The following is a 17090-nucleotide window of genomic DNA, read 5'->3' as shown; positions in this document are numbered from 1 at the left end:
CACTTGAGTACGCGTTTACTTTAAATATCCCAAGGTTTAAACTAGTTTGCCACTGCCTCCTCTAGCCGGATAAAGAGCGCTACACAGTGGCTATGGCTATAGCTGTAGCAGAGGAGTTGTCATTCCTCTCCCGTCTCCAGGTGATGAAGAGTTTGGCTTTGTGCTGCCTGTTGACTCCGTGTCAGTGGGGGTGGGGGACACAATAGACTTGAGAGAACTCCCTTTTTAACTGTTGCTTTCTCGGAGTCACTTTGAGTAAGACGATCTGCTTATTGTATTGAGGTACAGAACAGTAAAGCCCAAGAGGCTCAGGGCGAGCTGTGTATTAGTGTGTCTGTTTGCACAGTCCCTCCTGGAGCAGTTAATCACTGGTCTGTCTAGTTCTTAGTACTCTGTGCTATATTCTTATTCTTATTCTTGTTGGTGCACGTGTTAGATAAGTAATACGTTAACGAATTATTGCTTTATTTTTTGCTACTTTACATATTAAATATACAAACACTGTAGATTTTTGGGCGGGTGTGGCTGTAATGTGGTGCGACTTGGTTTTGTCAAGACTGAGCTATAGGAATGTGAAACTCACTGGTCGGTTCGCGTAAATACCACGCATACTATAAAGCAGGCACCAGCGCTAAGAATTGGGAGTGTTCTGGTCTCGCTCTTCGCTCAGGGCATTAAAGACCTCCGCGACTTTTCTGATTTATTAGAATGCGGTGCTGTCCTGTACAGTAGTGGCCATCGTTTGCTCAGTATGAAACAGATGTGCTGTTTTGAGCTGTGCAAGCACAGGGACGTACAGAGCCGGTCCTTAGAGTGGACACCGTGTTCGTGACTGACATAATGAGAGAACGTAAAAAGTGTTTTTAAACCACAAACACTGTGATTTCTTATTTCAGGTGACATTAAATTTAATTCATGAACTGTTTTTACTTTTGAAATTTTTGTTTTTGCTTGGGGGGAGGTCCAGCTCCAGTTATCCATACAAAATATCAAATCAATTACACAGAAACAACGGGATGGTTTCAGCTTCTCGTTCGCCAGTACCGTTGAAATATCGTTTCTTCTGGGGGGTTAGGGATCTGAACTGCATGAACTGTTATCGGTTATTTGTAGAATAGGTACACTATTTTAAAATTCTAATCTAAATCAGAATTCTTCACAGACAGTCGTCTTTAGGAGCCTACGGTGCTGTATGTAGAGATACAGTTGCGGGTCCTGTGCGCTACAGTCCGGAAGTTAAGACCCGGGGACGCTTGCAGCTGTCGGGACTGGGTGTGGATCTCCGAGAAGAGAGAGAGAAGGAGAGCTGGTTGCGGGGCCGGTTTTCATACTGTATTCTTCGGTGGCGTGAGTCACTTTAAAAACGCCCGTCTGCTCGACAGTCCGCTCCGGCGTCTCCTATCAACGCTCCCGGTAAGTGCTTCTCCACAGGGCGCCTGGGTCGAGCGTATTTCCCCCTCCTCTGCCCGGTCGGGATCCGGAGCGCACCGAGAGATTTGGTGTTGCGTGTGACAGCTGCACTGCGTCGGGCGGGCGAGAGGACTGGGCTTGTGAAACTTTTTCACCAATAACAGCAGGCCCCTGCGTGCTCAGAAGGGTCCTGATAAGCTCTTCTTAAACACGAAACATCGCCTTTTACATCCGATTGCAGATAGAAACGTGTTAAAGTTCCGCTTTGTCGCTTGTTAAATCTTTTCGGGTTACAGTAAAGTAGACTGCACGGCTTCCTGTAATGGGAACTCAAGGCCATAAGCAGAACATTTGCATGGGCTTTGTGAAGCTTATTTCTGGAAGCAGCCATTTATTTGGAGCTGCGTGACGGCAGGTTTTTCCCTACTCGGGTGTTTATATTGTGTCCATCTGTGTCGACACCTCGGCACAAGGTCTCTACGGTGTGTGTGCACCCTTTCGGTGCGGTGCCTTGAATTCTCCCAGGTTCACTTCAACTGTATGTTGAAAGTGTGCGACCAAGCCGACGCAGCAGACTACCGCAGCCTCACAAGAGGGAGGTACATGAGAGTAGAGACGTTACAGGACTTCATATAGTCATTACATCGCAATGTAAATTAGAATACACAGTGGTTATTAAAGAGACATTCTTATTTTTCGATGCATGTAATTGTTTGGGTTTTTTTTAATTTGCGTATTTACCTTAGGTGGACCGTCGGAAACGTACATACTGTAATAGGAAATATCGATTAGTACCGCACCTCGCCTTTCAGTTGTTTTACAATAACCCTTGGCACGCGAATAAGAGATTACTATATTTTGTATATTGTGCACTAATAGACATTTTCAATCAGCCTTTCAATGCGCAACTACACATTAAACATTTTTTTCCTGACCTAAGCTTAAAGAATGCATATGGTTAAGTTGCAACTTTAAAGCCAAACCGCATTTGAAAGCCCAGGGTTCGCCCCAGACTCTCTGTTTGCTCCTGGACCTCGGGCCTACACCTCACTGAGTGACTGAAGTGGGTGTGTCAGCTGCCACAGAGAACCGCTGTAGGGCGTTGGTGCTGTTCTGTGTATTGACAACAGGAAACGCAGTGGGTTCTGGGCTCTTTGGTTAAGAGGACGAAGTAAGGAAAACGTGAGAGTTTTTGTTGCTAGTAGATAATGAATCAGACAATACCATCTAGCTGTTGCCAGAAAGAACTGATGGTGTCGGCTTTGGCAGTGTCCCCGTGCGGTCATCCCGTTTCTGTCCCAGAATGCTTTGTGTAGAGAAGTGCCTCCTGTCCTCAGTTTTAAACACCTTCCCTTACAGTTTCCGCCTGTGTCCTCTGGTTTGTGTTTTCCATGTGGATTTGGAAGAACACCATGGGGTGACTTGGCTAAAGCTCTTGAGAGGCTATTGAATTCTTGAATCACGTCTCTCATGGGTTTTCTCAGACCAGGACTAAAAAAGACAGATCTCTTAGTCTGTCGGCAGAAGGCATTCCACTAAGCCCAGGAATGTACCTGGAGGGTGGAGTAATCACACAACTACACCCTGAAGTTTGGGGCATGCTTATGTCTTTCTTCCTTTTGAATAGGTGTGGAAGGAATGTCCAGACGTTGGGGAAACTGTGCTTCTAGGCCAATGTATAGGATTACACTTCTTGCATGTGTTTTTTTTATTATTTGTATTTCCATCTTAAAAAAGTGGTTAATGACTTGGTGATTTTCTGTGAAAGTGCTAATTTTTCTGTGAATTGTTCAGCTATTTTGTGGCCAGTATAGGGTGACTGTCCAGTAGAGTTTTGCTGTTGTTGGAGAGTTGCAGACCTTGTTGTACCAGAGAGATTTCCTGTATGTTTTTGCAAGTGGAGACGGGCTAGGTGTGAGGCCTGAGGGGAGGGCTGGTCATGTGACTTGCCTATGAATGAGTCACTGAGGAGATCCGGAAGAACAGTGTGGAAATGTACAGCTTGTGGAAGTGAACAAGGGTGGGAATAAATCCAGGCTGTTTACTTGGGAGAGAGGAAGCCAGCACAAGCAGGGCATTGAGCTCTCGGCTAGAAGTTCTGCATGATGTACTAAGAAATAGCATCACAGAAACTGCAAATGCATAGACCTTTTTATTGTCAGTATCATGCCCTGAAAAAACACATTTTACTACATTCTTGTTCCTTCATCTTCAGATGGTATAAGAAGGGAATATATGGACCACTGAGTGGAGGTCCCAATGTCAGGACTACTTCAGAGCTCTGGCAGTCATTGATGGACACACAGTAGCATGAAGTTGCTGTGAGGATACCTGGCATAGACAAATCTTTTAATTGATTTGGGATTACACCTCCGTTGTCACCTGCCAGCATAATCTTTTAAGTGAACATAAGCACCATACCCTGGTATGGAGCAGAATTCTGTCCTGTATAAATTGGATCGCCTGCCATGTGCTGCAGACAGCTTCTCAAACCTACAGAATTTTTACAGAGATTAGTGCCACTACAATGACTAAAAAAAGGCATCTGTGATTCTGTAGAAAACGATTATATACAGTAGGTATAGTACAGTGCTCAATGTGAGCTGTAGAATCCCATGAAATCACACCCAGCAAATTTATGATTGATATTTCTTAAATGTTTCAATTAGTTAACTCAAATCTTAGAAGCACAGCTGAAAATAGACTCCCCTTGGACCGGAGCGTGGGCCCTGCAGGTTTTACAAATCACAGGTTCTTCTTCGGAGCCTGGCTGACAACAAGGATGGGATCATTCCTGCTGGTTATTGATTTAGAACTGGTACAATTTGTACAGTGGCTTGCGAAGCCGAAGACCTGGAGAGGAACGGAATGCCGAAACCTCAACATTTCCAGAAGATACCCGACTTCAAATTCAACATTCCAGCGTGTGGCACGTGTTTCTAGTTGTTGTTGGAAAGTGAGATGTTTATGCTGGGAGCAAGAGTCTAGTCTGCATGATGAGAAACTCTGTCTGAGTTTTAGAAAACTACACGTGTTCCAAAGGCACAGCAGTAGCTCAGACAGCTCTCTGCATGGGCTCCAGGGTCTGGACAGACAAAAGAACCTTTCTCTTGTTACAGCAGAGGTTGCCAATAAAGGTCCTGAGGTCTTGGCCTTCTGTGAAAGGTCTGAAGATTATTTTCCTCTGATTTCTTGATCCAAAATACAAACCTGAAGCACAGTATATGTACAGTGAACAAATGTGTTAGGCCACGACAGCTGAGCTATCAGTTGGAAAGGTGAATCGGAGACCCAGTCACTACCAAAAAAGGGCAGCTAGACAGGGATTTCTGCTGTGCTACACCTTTGCTCGGTGTGTTTAGGGGTCCGCAGTATGTTTGAGGAAGGTACGACTGTTCACCTGGCAGACTTGAGAGGTGTGTGTTGAGGCTACTTTCTTTCTTGTACAGGCCAGTTTATTCCGGGCTTACAGACTTCCTAGAGCAGGTAGGTATTGTACAGTTCCGGCTTACAGTTGACTAGTCAGTTTGAATAGAGAAACGCAAACGAGAGGACACTAAGGGGGAAGTGCATGGAAACTGAGAGAAGCAGGGGCTTCGCTTACATAAAGTGTTGTGGGCATCTGAGACAAATTCCTTGCTACACTATAGTATAAAGACTGTATGAGATCCAGGATCAATCACCTAGTAGAAACCAAACAAGCTACATTGGCTTAATGGCTTCCTCTCATTTATCATTGTGCGCCTTGGTGTTTGTAATCTTCCCAAAATCTTTGCTCATGCACAGGTTTCTAGTTAAATAATGAGTTGAATCTGTACAAATGGAAAGCAGAGTTTCTTACTCCTGAGTGTTATATGGATTCAAACAAGGGGAATGTTTTCTCTTATTACATACTCAGTAGTACTTCAGGTCACCAGGATCTGTTTTATAAGACCAATGGCAAAGTAAATGTATTGCGTTTTTAATTTCAGTTGGGATCTTTTTCCAAGTACAGCTGATTACACAACGGGCAATTGTGAAGCAAATGGTCAACAGTGCTAAGGAAGTATTTTAATTAGGAAAAAATGAAATGGGTCTAGCCTAGTAATTAAAGATTGTGGACAGAGGTTTACTGCAGGGAATGAACAGCTGTCAGCTCTGAGTTATTTCAGAAGACAGCAGAGTTAATAAAGCAGAGCAAGGTGTTTCCTTCATATGATACACTTGCACTGGTCAGGACTGCTAGAGATGCATATTCTTTTCTCTTTGCTCTGCAAGTTGTTAAATGCTAAGGCTTCATTTAACAAGCAGAACTTTGCACTTTTACTGGACACATTTCTAGGAAAAAGATGCTAACCTGCTCCATCTCTTTTTTTATTTATTTGTTCCCAGCTGTCCTCCTCCTGTGACTCTCTCCCAGTCTCCTTCCTTCAGTTCATCAAGATGTTTCTTGCTAAAAGGCTGATTGGTGGCCTCATAGATGTCGTGGGGTAAGAAGCGCCTTTCACACCATCTAGTTTTTCAGGGGCTCGTTCAAATACCAGCTGCAGCATCCTGAAACTGAGGCTCACAGCTACGGGCACTGTAACATGTAATTGTGAGCTGATCACAGCTCTGCTTTCCCCTGGGGCTCCCAGGTGCCTCAGCCAGTGAAGCTGCTTGCGTAAGGGGGCAGATTCACCCCTGTGTTGGCACGCAGCACCAGAGTCGGAACGTTGACACTCTCTCGAAGCAGCGAAGCACAGCTGACCGAGTACAGCAGAGGCTGGGTCAGGCTAGAGTAGGCCAGGATCTCCTTGGTGTCCGGCGCAGCGGTGTCTCCTGGGAGGTGCCACGCACCTGAGAGGTCGCAGAGCCATCGGAGGGAGGCGCCCCTCTGCTCCATCCGGTGTTAACTCACCTGTCGGGTGGCAGGGTGCCATGGAGCTGGTGGTGGTGAAGTCTGTGACCAGCCATGTCATTCCAGCACATGGCACTGATGGATTGATAAGGAGTTTTTCAATTTCACATTGAGAGTCTAGAAAAAAGAAAATAATAGGTCATTTAAAGTTTATAAAAAAATAAATGTAACAAAGAAAAAAATGAAAATCTCAAACTTTTTTTTTCTTTCAGGATTCAGTAAAAATGCAATTTTTGAGAGTAAGAACTTCTATCCTCTCAAGAGATGACATGCAGTAGGGTGTTCTAAAGCAAGAATAAAGAACTCATTTGTATTTGTTTCATTTTTTACAGGAACATTGACCCCAACCAGTTCCTGCCCTCAGATCCGGTGAGTGAGAGGCAGATACATTGCGTCCTTTACTTAAATGATCGTTATGAGATCTTCAGAAGGAATAACTTCTGGGGATAGTTTAGAAGCACATTTGAATTGCGGACAGAAAGGGCGTGGCGTATTGGCTGAGGGTGTAGACGCTCGAGCAGGTTGGTTGAGTTGGTGCTGGCGAGGTGTGCCGTCTGACGCTGACCTTGTCTCCGTCTCTCTCGCTCCCCGTGCGCAGCCGCCCCCCCGCCGGCCCTTGGCGTACACCGAGCAGAATGAGAGCGACGAGGAGCGCCAGTTCAGGAAGGTCTTCCAGCAGCTTGCCGGAGATGTAAGGGTTCCAGCTCTCTCTCGTCTGCACTGATCGCAGTTTTCTCTCTGAGCTCTCGCCTGTGGCTCTCCAGCAATCAGCATGTCTTGACTGATTTGTTAATCTACATAACTAATGAGGCAAAACAGTATACAAGTTTGTGGTTGTATTGAAATTTTGGAATGTGAGCAGAATGTGTGAATATTGCCACTGTAGGCCATCGGCCAAGGAAAATGAATGTTTATGCAGTATGTCACATAAAACAGCCTTATGTGCCAACCCCTAGGCAAACATGGTCAAAGAACTGCAAGCCGTTTCTTTATAAATGTGTAGATAACATACACATGGACTGCACTGGTCCTGGAAGGCTGGTTTTCTCGGTCACTTCTAAACACAGCCTCCCAAAGAACTGGGAAAGGCTGTTAAATGGATTTCATGAAGCCAGTAGTGAGCTGCAGTAGGTCATTAAGAGCTGAGATGGAACAAAAACCTGGAAGCCTAGGATTGTCTATCCCTGCTGTAGGGTATAGACTTATATTGACACTTCTATCTCATACCGTTACAGGATTGTGAACCTTTCAAAAAATTACAGAATTTATCCTTACTTGCCTAATTAACCCAGTTGCTGATTGCAGAATATGACTTTGTTGATTATGGATCATCCTGGAGAAAAGACTTGCAGTGGAGGTGCCAAGGCTGACCAGCCGCTGGTATAGACTACATAGAGCAGAATAAGTAGTTTTATGGCTGGAATGAAGGAGAGAACGTACTCAAAGTGTAATCACACTGCTCTGCTAAAACCTTAAGCTTGTTAGATACAATCAGGAGTTACAAAATACCTGTAGATGATTTACTCAAAGAATCCAGAAGTGTTGTCTACTATTACAAGATTTCTGGCCAATTTTTATATCAAGGAACAAAATCAGTTAAACTCGCAGTTTGTGGAGTCTTTTATTACTAAAATACAACTCCAGTTGCATTACAGCTCCCAGGTCACTTCATCGGAAACAACTGCAAACGAGCTGTTGCTGTACTACATCTTGGCCAGTTCCTTATAGTCTGGCCACCTGCTGATGAACAGTGCAGCAGGGTTCCACTGCAGTGTGGTACAGCTGCTCCAAGGAACTGCTGAGCTGCCCCGTCCTGTTTTGGCTGAGCCTTCAGCTTCCTGACTCATTTCATGGGAATGAGTAACGGGATAGACATTTGTGCATGTGCTTCTCCTGCGGAGAGAAGGGGAGGGGTGGGGTGGTGACTCAAGTAGGGCGTGAGTAAGCACCCCTTACAATCCAGTGGCTCTCCATTACACAACATGCTTAGCAGAAACCGGTCTTTCATAATTATGGCCTTTTCTCCTCCAGGCTCCTGGAGCTTGAGTGCAGTAGGTGTGGATGATTAGATTTGTGGAGTGTCTTTATTTTCCTTGAAAGGCTCCTGTTCACTTTTACAGTGTGTTAGCAACACCTGGTGGCATCCGCTTATGCAACTCATTTGTGAAGACGTTTGGCGAAATGTCCCTTCTCATGTTGCGGAACTTCTTTTTGAAATTGAGGTCAACGATTCTGTCTACTGCAGCCTTTCATCCAAAAGCAGTTAATGCATCTTTCATCCTTTGAGTTGTGAAATGACTTACAGCTAGAAGACGGATATGTTTCATTTACTAAGCCAATAACAGTTTTATGGAATTATAATAAGGAAAGTGCCAATTCAAGCATGCCAAGCTGTTGCATGATAAAAATTCTCTTCTTATTCAACTTTACTGCATAGGAGATCTTGTTTTCTCTATTTATTCACAGGTTTCAATATTCTAAAAGTATTTGAAAGTTTTAGCTGTTTTGAACCAGATCTGTTCTTTCTTTCTAAATTTAGCTGGCTCATTTTAAATTTTAGCTTTTCATCTGGTATAAAATGTCATAAAATGGTGTGCAGTTACTGTCTAGAGTCTATGAGCTAAGTGGAGAAAGGTGACAGTTAAAAATGATTCTCTATCATCAAATAACATACATCCCCTTTGTATGCATAGTGTTTCTGTGACTATGCTATAAATATCAGCTTAATGCGTGGCAGTCTGCATCAGTCCCTGCATATATCACTTGACCAAGATGAGAGATATGTTACTGTCTCCTTATTTTTATGCTTGAAGTTTTTCTACAATTGCTTTAACTCTCCAACATGACTGCTTGCTTCACCATAGCAGTGCTTCTGTAGCTTCTAGGGCCGTTTTCCATGCACATTTAAGAAACTGAGTATTTGGTGGTGGTGGATAAATATTATTTGTATTATTTTTCTTTGCAGGACATGGAGGTGAGCCCTAACGAGCTGATGAACATACTCAACAAGATCATCGCCAGACGTAAGTCTTTGTTTTCCATTCAGGGTAGACCAGGGTAGGTTGGAGAGAAGCGACACCCTTTCCTGTCCGAGTGTGTTTAACTTCCAGAACGCATTAGAGGATCTAATCCATTTCAGACCTCTTAAAGAGGTTCGTGTGCATGAAGTTTCTTGCCTTATGGTCTCTGTATAACATGTTTTGTTTTCATCACAACTGTTAAGAGCTTAGCAATCATGCCATCTGTCTGGTTGCCGCCATGAGGTTTAGAATACATATTTACACCAGATCTACTTCCTTGGGAGAGATGGCAATGAGGCGGCAACAGGTCTGTGTGGGGCTGAGCTGTGGGTGACAGGGATGCTTGATTCTCTATTTTCAGATGGAGATCTCAAGACGGACGGCTTCAGCATCGAGTCCTGCAGGAGCATGGTGGCTGTGATGGATGTATCCTTGCACTGTTGCCTCAATTTCAGCTCTCAAAATAGAGGGAGGCAGGTTGTTTTAAAAACAAAAAAAATATGGTCACCTTAGGATTTAGTGTTCTAGAGACGGTAGTCTTTTTACCAGCTTATGGTATTTTTGTATGCAGCTGCAAACTTGGGTTCCTTAACCCCGATTTCCAGAGCGATTCTTCAGGCAGACTGGGCTTCCATGAGTTCAAGCACCTGTGGAACAACATCAAGAAGTGGCAGGTGATGGCCGCACTGCAGGGGGCGCTCTGCCGGTGTTGTGTATATTCGCTGCAGGAGGATAAGCACGCGTGCACAAACCTTTAGAGCCCTGGCGAAATAAAATCCGCTGCCATGGCACGCAAATCATACAGCAAGGACAAAAACGGCAGACATTCCCATCTGGCACCTTGATCCCGAGTCATGCAGGAGGGTTGTTCGTCTTATCTCTGGCACTCTGTACAGTAATGCTGGATGCTGCGAGTACCCACTGAGTGACACATGCATTCTACACACAGCTCAGTTTCAGTGCAGAGATGGTCATTCAAGAAATGAGGCACAGACGTGTTGTGATTACAGTCACAGCCATATCACCCTGCAGCTCACACCTGGCAGCCCACTGAAGCTAATCAGGTGTGAGCCTGGTCAGTACCTGGATGGGAGACCTCCTGGGAAAAACTAAGGTACCTGCTGGAAGAGGTGTTAGTGGGGCCAGCAGGGGGCGCTCACCCTGCAGTCCATGTGGGTCCTAATGCCCCAGTATAGTGATGGGGACACTATACTGTAAAAAGGCACCGTCCTTTGGATGAGACGTAAAACCGAGGTCCTGACTGTTGGGATTAAAAATCCCAGAGCGTTTCTCGAAAAGAGTAGGGGTGTAACCCCAGTGCCTAATTTCCTATTGGCCCTTACTAATCATGGCCTCCTAATAATCCCCATCTATAAAATTGGCTTCATCACTCTGTTCTCCTCCCCACTGAGAGCTGATGTATGGTGGGTGTACTGGCGCACTCTGACTCTAGGTGGGGGTACACGCTGGTGGTGGCGGAGGGGATCCCCATTACCTGTAAAGGGCTTTGAGTGGAGTGTCCAGAAAAGCGCTATATAAGTGTAAGCAATTATTATTATTTTTATTATTACAATATCTTCCAAATGACCACACACTCGCAGAACTGCAGCTGTGTTCACATTGGTGCTGCCAGGCCACTGCAGGTTTTTAACACTTGTGCTCCACACAACCCTAAAAATCCTCTGTAAACGAAACGGTCACAGACAACATTAAAGACCCCAGTGCTGACAACCGTCTTGCGTGTGAAAGATGTTGTTCTCCCCTGCTTTCTCATTGAGGTAGATGTCATGTTTTTACAGGCAATCTACAAGCAGTATGATGCTGACAGATCCGGTCTCATCAGTGCTGATGAGCTTCCCAGAGCTTTCAGTGCCGCAGGTAAGGGCTGACACAAGCATAAAGCCTCCCGTTTCCTTGTGGGGAAAAACATGATGGGTGTTTCAAGCTGCTGCATCACCTGCATTTTAGGAATTATCCAGCAGCCATATCACTCTGCAACTCACAACTGGCAATCCACTGAAGCTAATCAGTGGGCCTGGTCAGTACCTGGATAGGAGACCTCCTGGGAAATCTGAGGCTGCTGCTGGAAGTGCTGTTAGTAGGGCCAGCAGGGGGTGCTCACCCTGCAGTCTGTGTGGGTCCTAATGCCCCAGTATAGTGACGGGGACACTATGCTGTAAACGGGCGCCGTCCTTTGGATGAGACATGAAACCGAGGTCCTGACTGTCTGTGGTCATTAAAAATCCCAGGGTGTTTCTCGAAAAGAGTAGGGGTGTAACCCCGGTGTCCTGGCCACATTTCCCCCTGGCCTTTACCCATCACGGCCTCCTAATAACCCCCCTCTCTGAACTGGCTTCATCACTCTGCTGTTCTCCCCACTGAGAGGTGGTGTGTGTGGGGAGCGTTCTGGCGCACTATGGCTGCTGGCGCATCATCCAGGTGGGGCTGCACACTGGTGGTGGTGGAGGGGATCCCCATTTCCTGTAAAGCGCTTTGAGTGGAGTGTCCAGCAAAGCACTATATAAATTATTATTATTAATTATTACTTTTTGACGCATAAAAAAGGATGTATAGGAGGATGGGGGACAGGAGGCCAGTGAGGGAGAACTTTGTTTCATTTAACATAATCTCCTTCCAGGACTTTGTTGTGTGGCACTTCTCATGTGCTGTTAGAGTTATTGCCTTGGGTCATGTGCTTGTCCTTACTTTCCTGAGTGTGAAGCTTTGCAAACACTGCAAAAGTGCTTTGGGATATAAGGCAGTATACAAATGCAAGTTATTGTTATTAAATTGTCTTCAATAAGTGCTTCTGCATCACTAGGGCATCAGTAATACTGAAGGAATCCTTAATGAGGACAATGTCTGATAAGTATGACAACAACACAGTGTATTCATTTTAACAAGGGAAGCTCTATAATCTGGGCAGCGGGTGCTGTCTCAATAATCAATTGATTGTCTGAGGTACACTGCTGTGCAGAATACGTTTGCATTTTTCTGCTCTTTTTTAGAAGAAGCACAATTCTGTGGTGGTTTTGTACTTATACTTTAGCAATTGTGCTTAAAGCTAAGCTAATCCTGATCTGTATTTTGTACTGCAAAATACATCTTTTTAACTTTTTGAATATGTCAAGTGGAACGATGTTACCCGAGAGTGAGTCATTGACATATGATTGGTGAAAGTAATGGATTAGGTATTCTGTCACTTAATATTTATTGCTCATGCCTTGTTTACCCTGAGTTGTTCTGCTCAGGTTTCTGACTATTCGGATCACTGTAAATTAAACATTGCTGATTTGAGTTTTGTTTTTACTCGCCCTGACGAAGTGCATTAATAAAAATCCAAACAGTTGTAATAGCATAAAACACTATTAGATGTTTTGGGCAAATAGTTAAGGCTATAGAACGTTCTAACTTCACTAACTCCAGCTGTGTGGAAATATGCACTATATGTTAACAAAAAGAGTTGCCTTAAACTGAATTGTTAATCAAATGGAAGTCTGGTTTCTTGCTAATTCTTTCTTCTTGTCCTGTTTATAAATGAAATATTTAACTTTTGAAAAGAATGTTAGTTTCAAATGTAACTTCTGAAGTTATAAAACAATGAGTTTCTGCATTATGCTTGGCAGTAACAAATGAAAAGCAACGCAGACCGAGGCACAGAAATTGGGAGGAAGAACTGACAAAGGGGAAAGATACCCCTTTTACTGCAGCTCCCCTGTTGTAACTCCTGATTGTGCCCAACATGGCTAAGACTGAGGTGTAGATGTAAAGCTGAGATGATCTTCGTTCTTCTACTGTTTGCAAAGACTGAGCAATCCTTGCACATGACTCTAAACCCGCAGCTGAGAATGAGCTTGTGCAAAAAGAGGAATAGCTGTGCTGAAGAGCTGAACCTGCAGCTGCATCCGCACGGCCCTCCTGTTACTCCTCAGTTTGAAAGTAAACCGCTGCGTCTCTGTTCCGCGCGAGAAGGGAAACCGTGGCTCGCCGGGGAAGCCCTGATGAGTTCGCCACTAACGAGCTGTCCCCTGTCCCCTCCCCCCCGCACGCAGGCTTCCCTCTCAACGAGCAGCTCTTCCAGATGATCACCCGCCGCTACAGCGACGAGAACGGGAACATGGACTTCGACAACTACATCGGCTGTCTGGTGCGGCTGGACGCCATGTGCCGTGAGTACCAAGGCCTCTCTCCGCCAAGTGGTCCATTCTCCACAGCCTTCAGCTACTGGAGTTTCATAAAGACCCAGAAAAGCAGCTGGATATATTTCAATGTACAGTTCGTGAAGGACCTGTCTAGGAGGAGGGGCGAATACAATTCTGAAACTTTAGGAAAATCCTGGAGATGCTTCGTGACTTTTTTTTCTGTTGCTTTTATTTGACCACTTCAGCAATGTGTGCAGTTTTGAGATTTTAAAAATGTTACAATTTTGTAATTTCAGGTGCATTCAAAACCCTGGACAAGGATGATAATGGAACCATTAAAGTCAATATTCAGGAGGTAAATATGCTGTCAGTGACTGGTGATGCAGTATGCCCTTGATATTGACCTTGTTACTCTTCAAATTCCTTCAGCTTCAATTTCACCGTTCAAGGTATTTTCAAGCAGTTCTTCTCGTCGATGTCAATGTTGTCATTGTAGCAAGATGTCCACAAAGAACACCTGCAAACACAGAGAATATGAGCGGACAGTAAAACTCCAACAACACAAATTTCTTTAAGAAGTCTCCGTACCAGAAGATAGTGTGCGCAGAGCTAACATCTGTTTCTTTTTCCCATTTTCAGTGGCTGCAGCTGACGATGTATTCTTGAACAGTGACGCAGATACAGTGCCTGCACAGAAAGAAGCCATAGAACCAGCCCATCCTCTGTGTAACTGCCCTGTGCCACATTACAACCTGCTATGTCCTTAACACCAGCTCCTGGCCCTCTCACCTTTACTGTGCATGTATACTCATACCTAGTGGCAGATGTAGTTTAAAACCATTAAAGGTTTTTTTTTCTTATTTTAACTGGCTTATTTGGAGGAGGTCCAGAAACAGAGACGTTGTGTTTTGTAAATGATTACATTGTTTTGAAAATAGATTTAGTGGAGGGTTTTCAGTTTTTTTTACTTAAAGCTTTATGAGCTCTTTACAGCAGGGGGTGTCAAACTCTTCTCGGAAGGCCCGGTGCTTTGTTCTAACCAAACTCTGTGACATAGTGGATTCAGGTGTGTAATTAGACCATTTCCAACATGGCCCCAGAGTGTCTACAAAGTTTTATAGGTAATTGAGCTTTGAATGGAGTGAACGTTTTATCAACTGTAAAAGACCTTAAACGTGTTAAGTAAAAAATAATTAAGGTGTTTGATAACTTAGGTTGGCACAAAACTCCAAAGACACTAGGCCCTCCAGGACCTGAGTCTGACACCCCTGTACACTCCTGCTGTCCAGTCAAGCCCTGTGTATCCTGTCTTATTCCTGTGCTGTTCGCTACAGAAAGCGCCTCTTGAAATGGCTCTTGTTCTGATCTCGGCAGCTGCAGTGCTCAGTTCTATCAGTAGGTGGCCACCTTGCTCAAGAGCAGCAACTGTTCTGGATTTCAGCTGCTTGAGCATTGTCTATTCTTCGAACTCTGTCCAGTAGAGAGAGAAGTTTTGTAAAATACCTTTTTTTTTCCAATTATTATTTTACATTAAGTGTAAGAGGAGTCTCAATTATTAAAAAGGATGCTTATCAGCTGCTACCCTTTCCAGTTCCTTTCGCCCAGTGGTGCACTGCTCCAGACCGAGAGGTTCCACTCCTGTTCTGAATTGCTTCCCCGGCCTGGTCGTAGCTGAACGACACCAGTTTCTGGTTGGACAGGTGATGATTTGAAGTGGCTCTAGCCCTCGAAGACTGGAGCTGTGCCCTGTGCCGTCCTTTCTTGCAGCGGTTCCCAGTCCTGGTCCTGGTGACCCACACACCTGCTGGGTTTCATCCCAGCCCACCTTCATTAGATAACCGAAGCCTTAATTGATCAAGGAAGTTGCTTTGTTGAGATAATATACTCTAGTCACACGTTTGGACATTAATTTCACGAAATGTTTGGAGCTCGTGTTGAATGAAAAGCTCAAGCATGTTGAAGAGCTGGGAACAGTTTACATCCGTCTTACTATTATTACGTCAATGAAGGGTTTGAGTGCGTCAGCGAGGGCTCGGCTGCAGTGAAAACCAGCAGGTGTGTGGGTTTTGACTGCTCAGCTGGGTGTGTGGTTGGGGTGCAGTTGTTTCACTGGGGAAGTTAATATTTTTATCTGTTGCCTCTCGGTAAAGCATCGGTTGCTGCTGTCTGAGAGTGCAGTGTGTTTTAGCTGTGTCCACTAGGGAGGCACTTCAGAACAAATCCTTACAAGTGGCTTTCCCACCGCTTCAGTATTGGTGATACTGCTGCTTCAGTATTCCTGGGAACTGATTTTGCAGATTGGGTAAAAGGTGGACAGTAGTTCTTTCATTGTTACCCACAAAGACACCCATATATTAGACCTTATTATAACTTATAACTGTTATAAAACAGTCTGCAAAGGAACAGGTAACGGGTTTATTCCATGCTGAAAAGAAAGGAAACACAATGTTTCAGCTGTGGAGCCTTCTTCAGGTATATACATCTTCAGATATATGTAAAAAAAAAAAGTATCATTTCTATGACCTTTCACCAAGATTGAAACTAGTTTAAACTTCCAAGTGCTAAACTAGATACGTTACTAAAATTAAAACTAAAGTGTCAGTTACAGATGAGTAGGTGTGGCACAGAGGTGTAGGGGTGCTGCCCCTCAGTGCTGTGGCCCTGGGTTCGATCCCTGGGTGCTGTCTGCGTGGAGTCTGTATGTTCTCCCCGTGTTCACATAGGTTCTGGTGGGTTAATTGGCTGCTGGGAAATTTGGCTCTGGTGCGAGTGCATGGGTATTTGTACTGTATATGTGTGTGTGATCTGTGATGGACTGGCGTCCCGTCCGGGTCTGCCTGGGGCCCTGATTTGGATAAAGCAGTCAGAAAATGTGTGAATGGAGTGAGGAATAAGGAGCGGGCTAGAGAGAGCCAACTCCAAACGGACCCGAACGGCACTTCGGATCCCTGCCTGACACCAGCTGCCCAGCGGCCATGACCTCCACGACAGTTCGCAGTTTTCCGTCTCCGCGAAACAAAACCGGAAAGAATCTGCGTTTTACGAGTATCGATATCGATATCAGAAAGGTGTGGTGAACAGTGAAGCGCGAAGTGGACAGCAGTAGCGATGGAAAGTGTTTTCCATGAATGGCAGAACTCCGTGCGAGCAGCAGGTACGCTTTAGAGTCGCAGGCGCGCATGAAGCCGGGCACACGCAGCGAGAGGGACTTTCCGCACAGCACAGCTGTCACCGAACAGCGCCGGAGCTGTTTCTGGTGTCACAGAGGTCTCCTTTTAACCGAGCACCGATCAGAAAACCCTTTACCCATTGAAAGACGAGGCACTGCCCACTTCAGTTTGTAAATGAAGCGGCTGTTTGGCGGTCTACGTGACTCTGGAAGACCAGGACCGCGTCTGACGACAGCTCCTGTTTTAATAAGACCCAAAAGCAGACAGCGCTAATAGCTCAGTTCCAGTCCTTGACGGCGTGGTGCTCGGCTGCTCAGGAAAAGATAAGGACCTATATTAAAACAGACCCTGGGCTCTGATTGCTGTATAATCTCCTGAATCCTAAGAGTTCAATTTTTTCCATGTTGAGTCATGACTGATGACGCGCGTTCACACACACTTCGGGCCGCCGTTTCCAATAAGCTTTTTT

General features: G+C 44.9%; 1 protein-coding gene across 1 annotated transcript; it reads left to right on the top strand.

The window, feature by feature from the left end:
* Positions 1–1236: 1236 nt before the first annotated feature.
* capns1b (calpain, small subunit 1 b) lies at positions 1237–15032 on the top strand. The gene is made up of 11 exons (XM_088911266.1): positions 1237–1413; positions 5782–5879; positions 6622–6658; positions 6888–6980; positions 9255–9312; positions 9671–9735; positions 9915–9983; positions 11109–11187; positions 13362–13478; positions 13748–13806; positions 14091–15032. Exons 2-11 carry the CDS (start codon positions 5833–5835, stop codon positions 14115–14117), a joined length of 651 nt encoding a protein of 216 aa, XP_088767392.1. The 5' UTR covers positions 1237–1413; positions 5782–5832; the 3' UTR covers positions 14118–15032.
* The last annotated feature ends 2058 nt before the right edge of the window (positions 15033–17090 follow it).

The sequence above is a fragment of the Atractosteus spatula genome, chromosome 3 (assembly GCF_055471065.1).
Source record: "Atractosteus spatula isolate fAtrSpa1 chromosome 3, fAtrSpa1.hap1, whole genome shotgun sequence".
Taxonomy (NCBI): Eukaryota; Metazoa; Chordata; class Actinopteri; order Semionotiformes; family Lepisosteidae; genus Atractosteus; species Atractosteus spatula.
This window is presented reverse-complemented; position numbering and strand designations above follow the sequence as displayed.

Excerpts from the sequence above, each read along its gene's own strand:
- capns1b (XM_088911266.1), top strand. The coding sequence starts at position 5,833 with ATGTTTCTTGCTAAAAGGCTGATTGGTGGCCTCATAGATGTCGTGGG. Across the intron at positions 11,188-13,361 it reads CAGAGCTTTCAGTGCCGCAG|GCTTCCCTCTCAACGAGCAG; the intron begins GTAAGGGCTGAC and ends CCCCGCACGCAG. Across the intron at positions 13,479-13,747 it reads GCGGCTGGACGCCATGTGCC|GTGCATTCAAAACCCTGGAC; the intron begins GTGAGTACCAAG and ends TTGTAATTTCAG.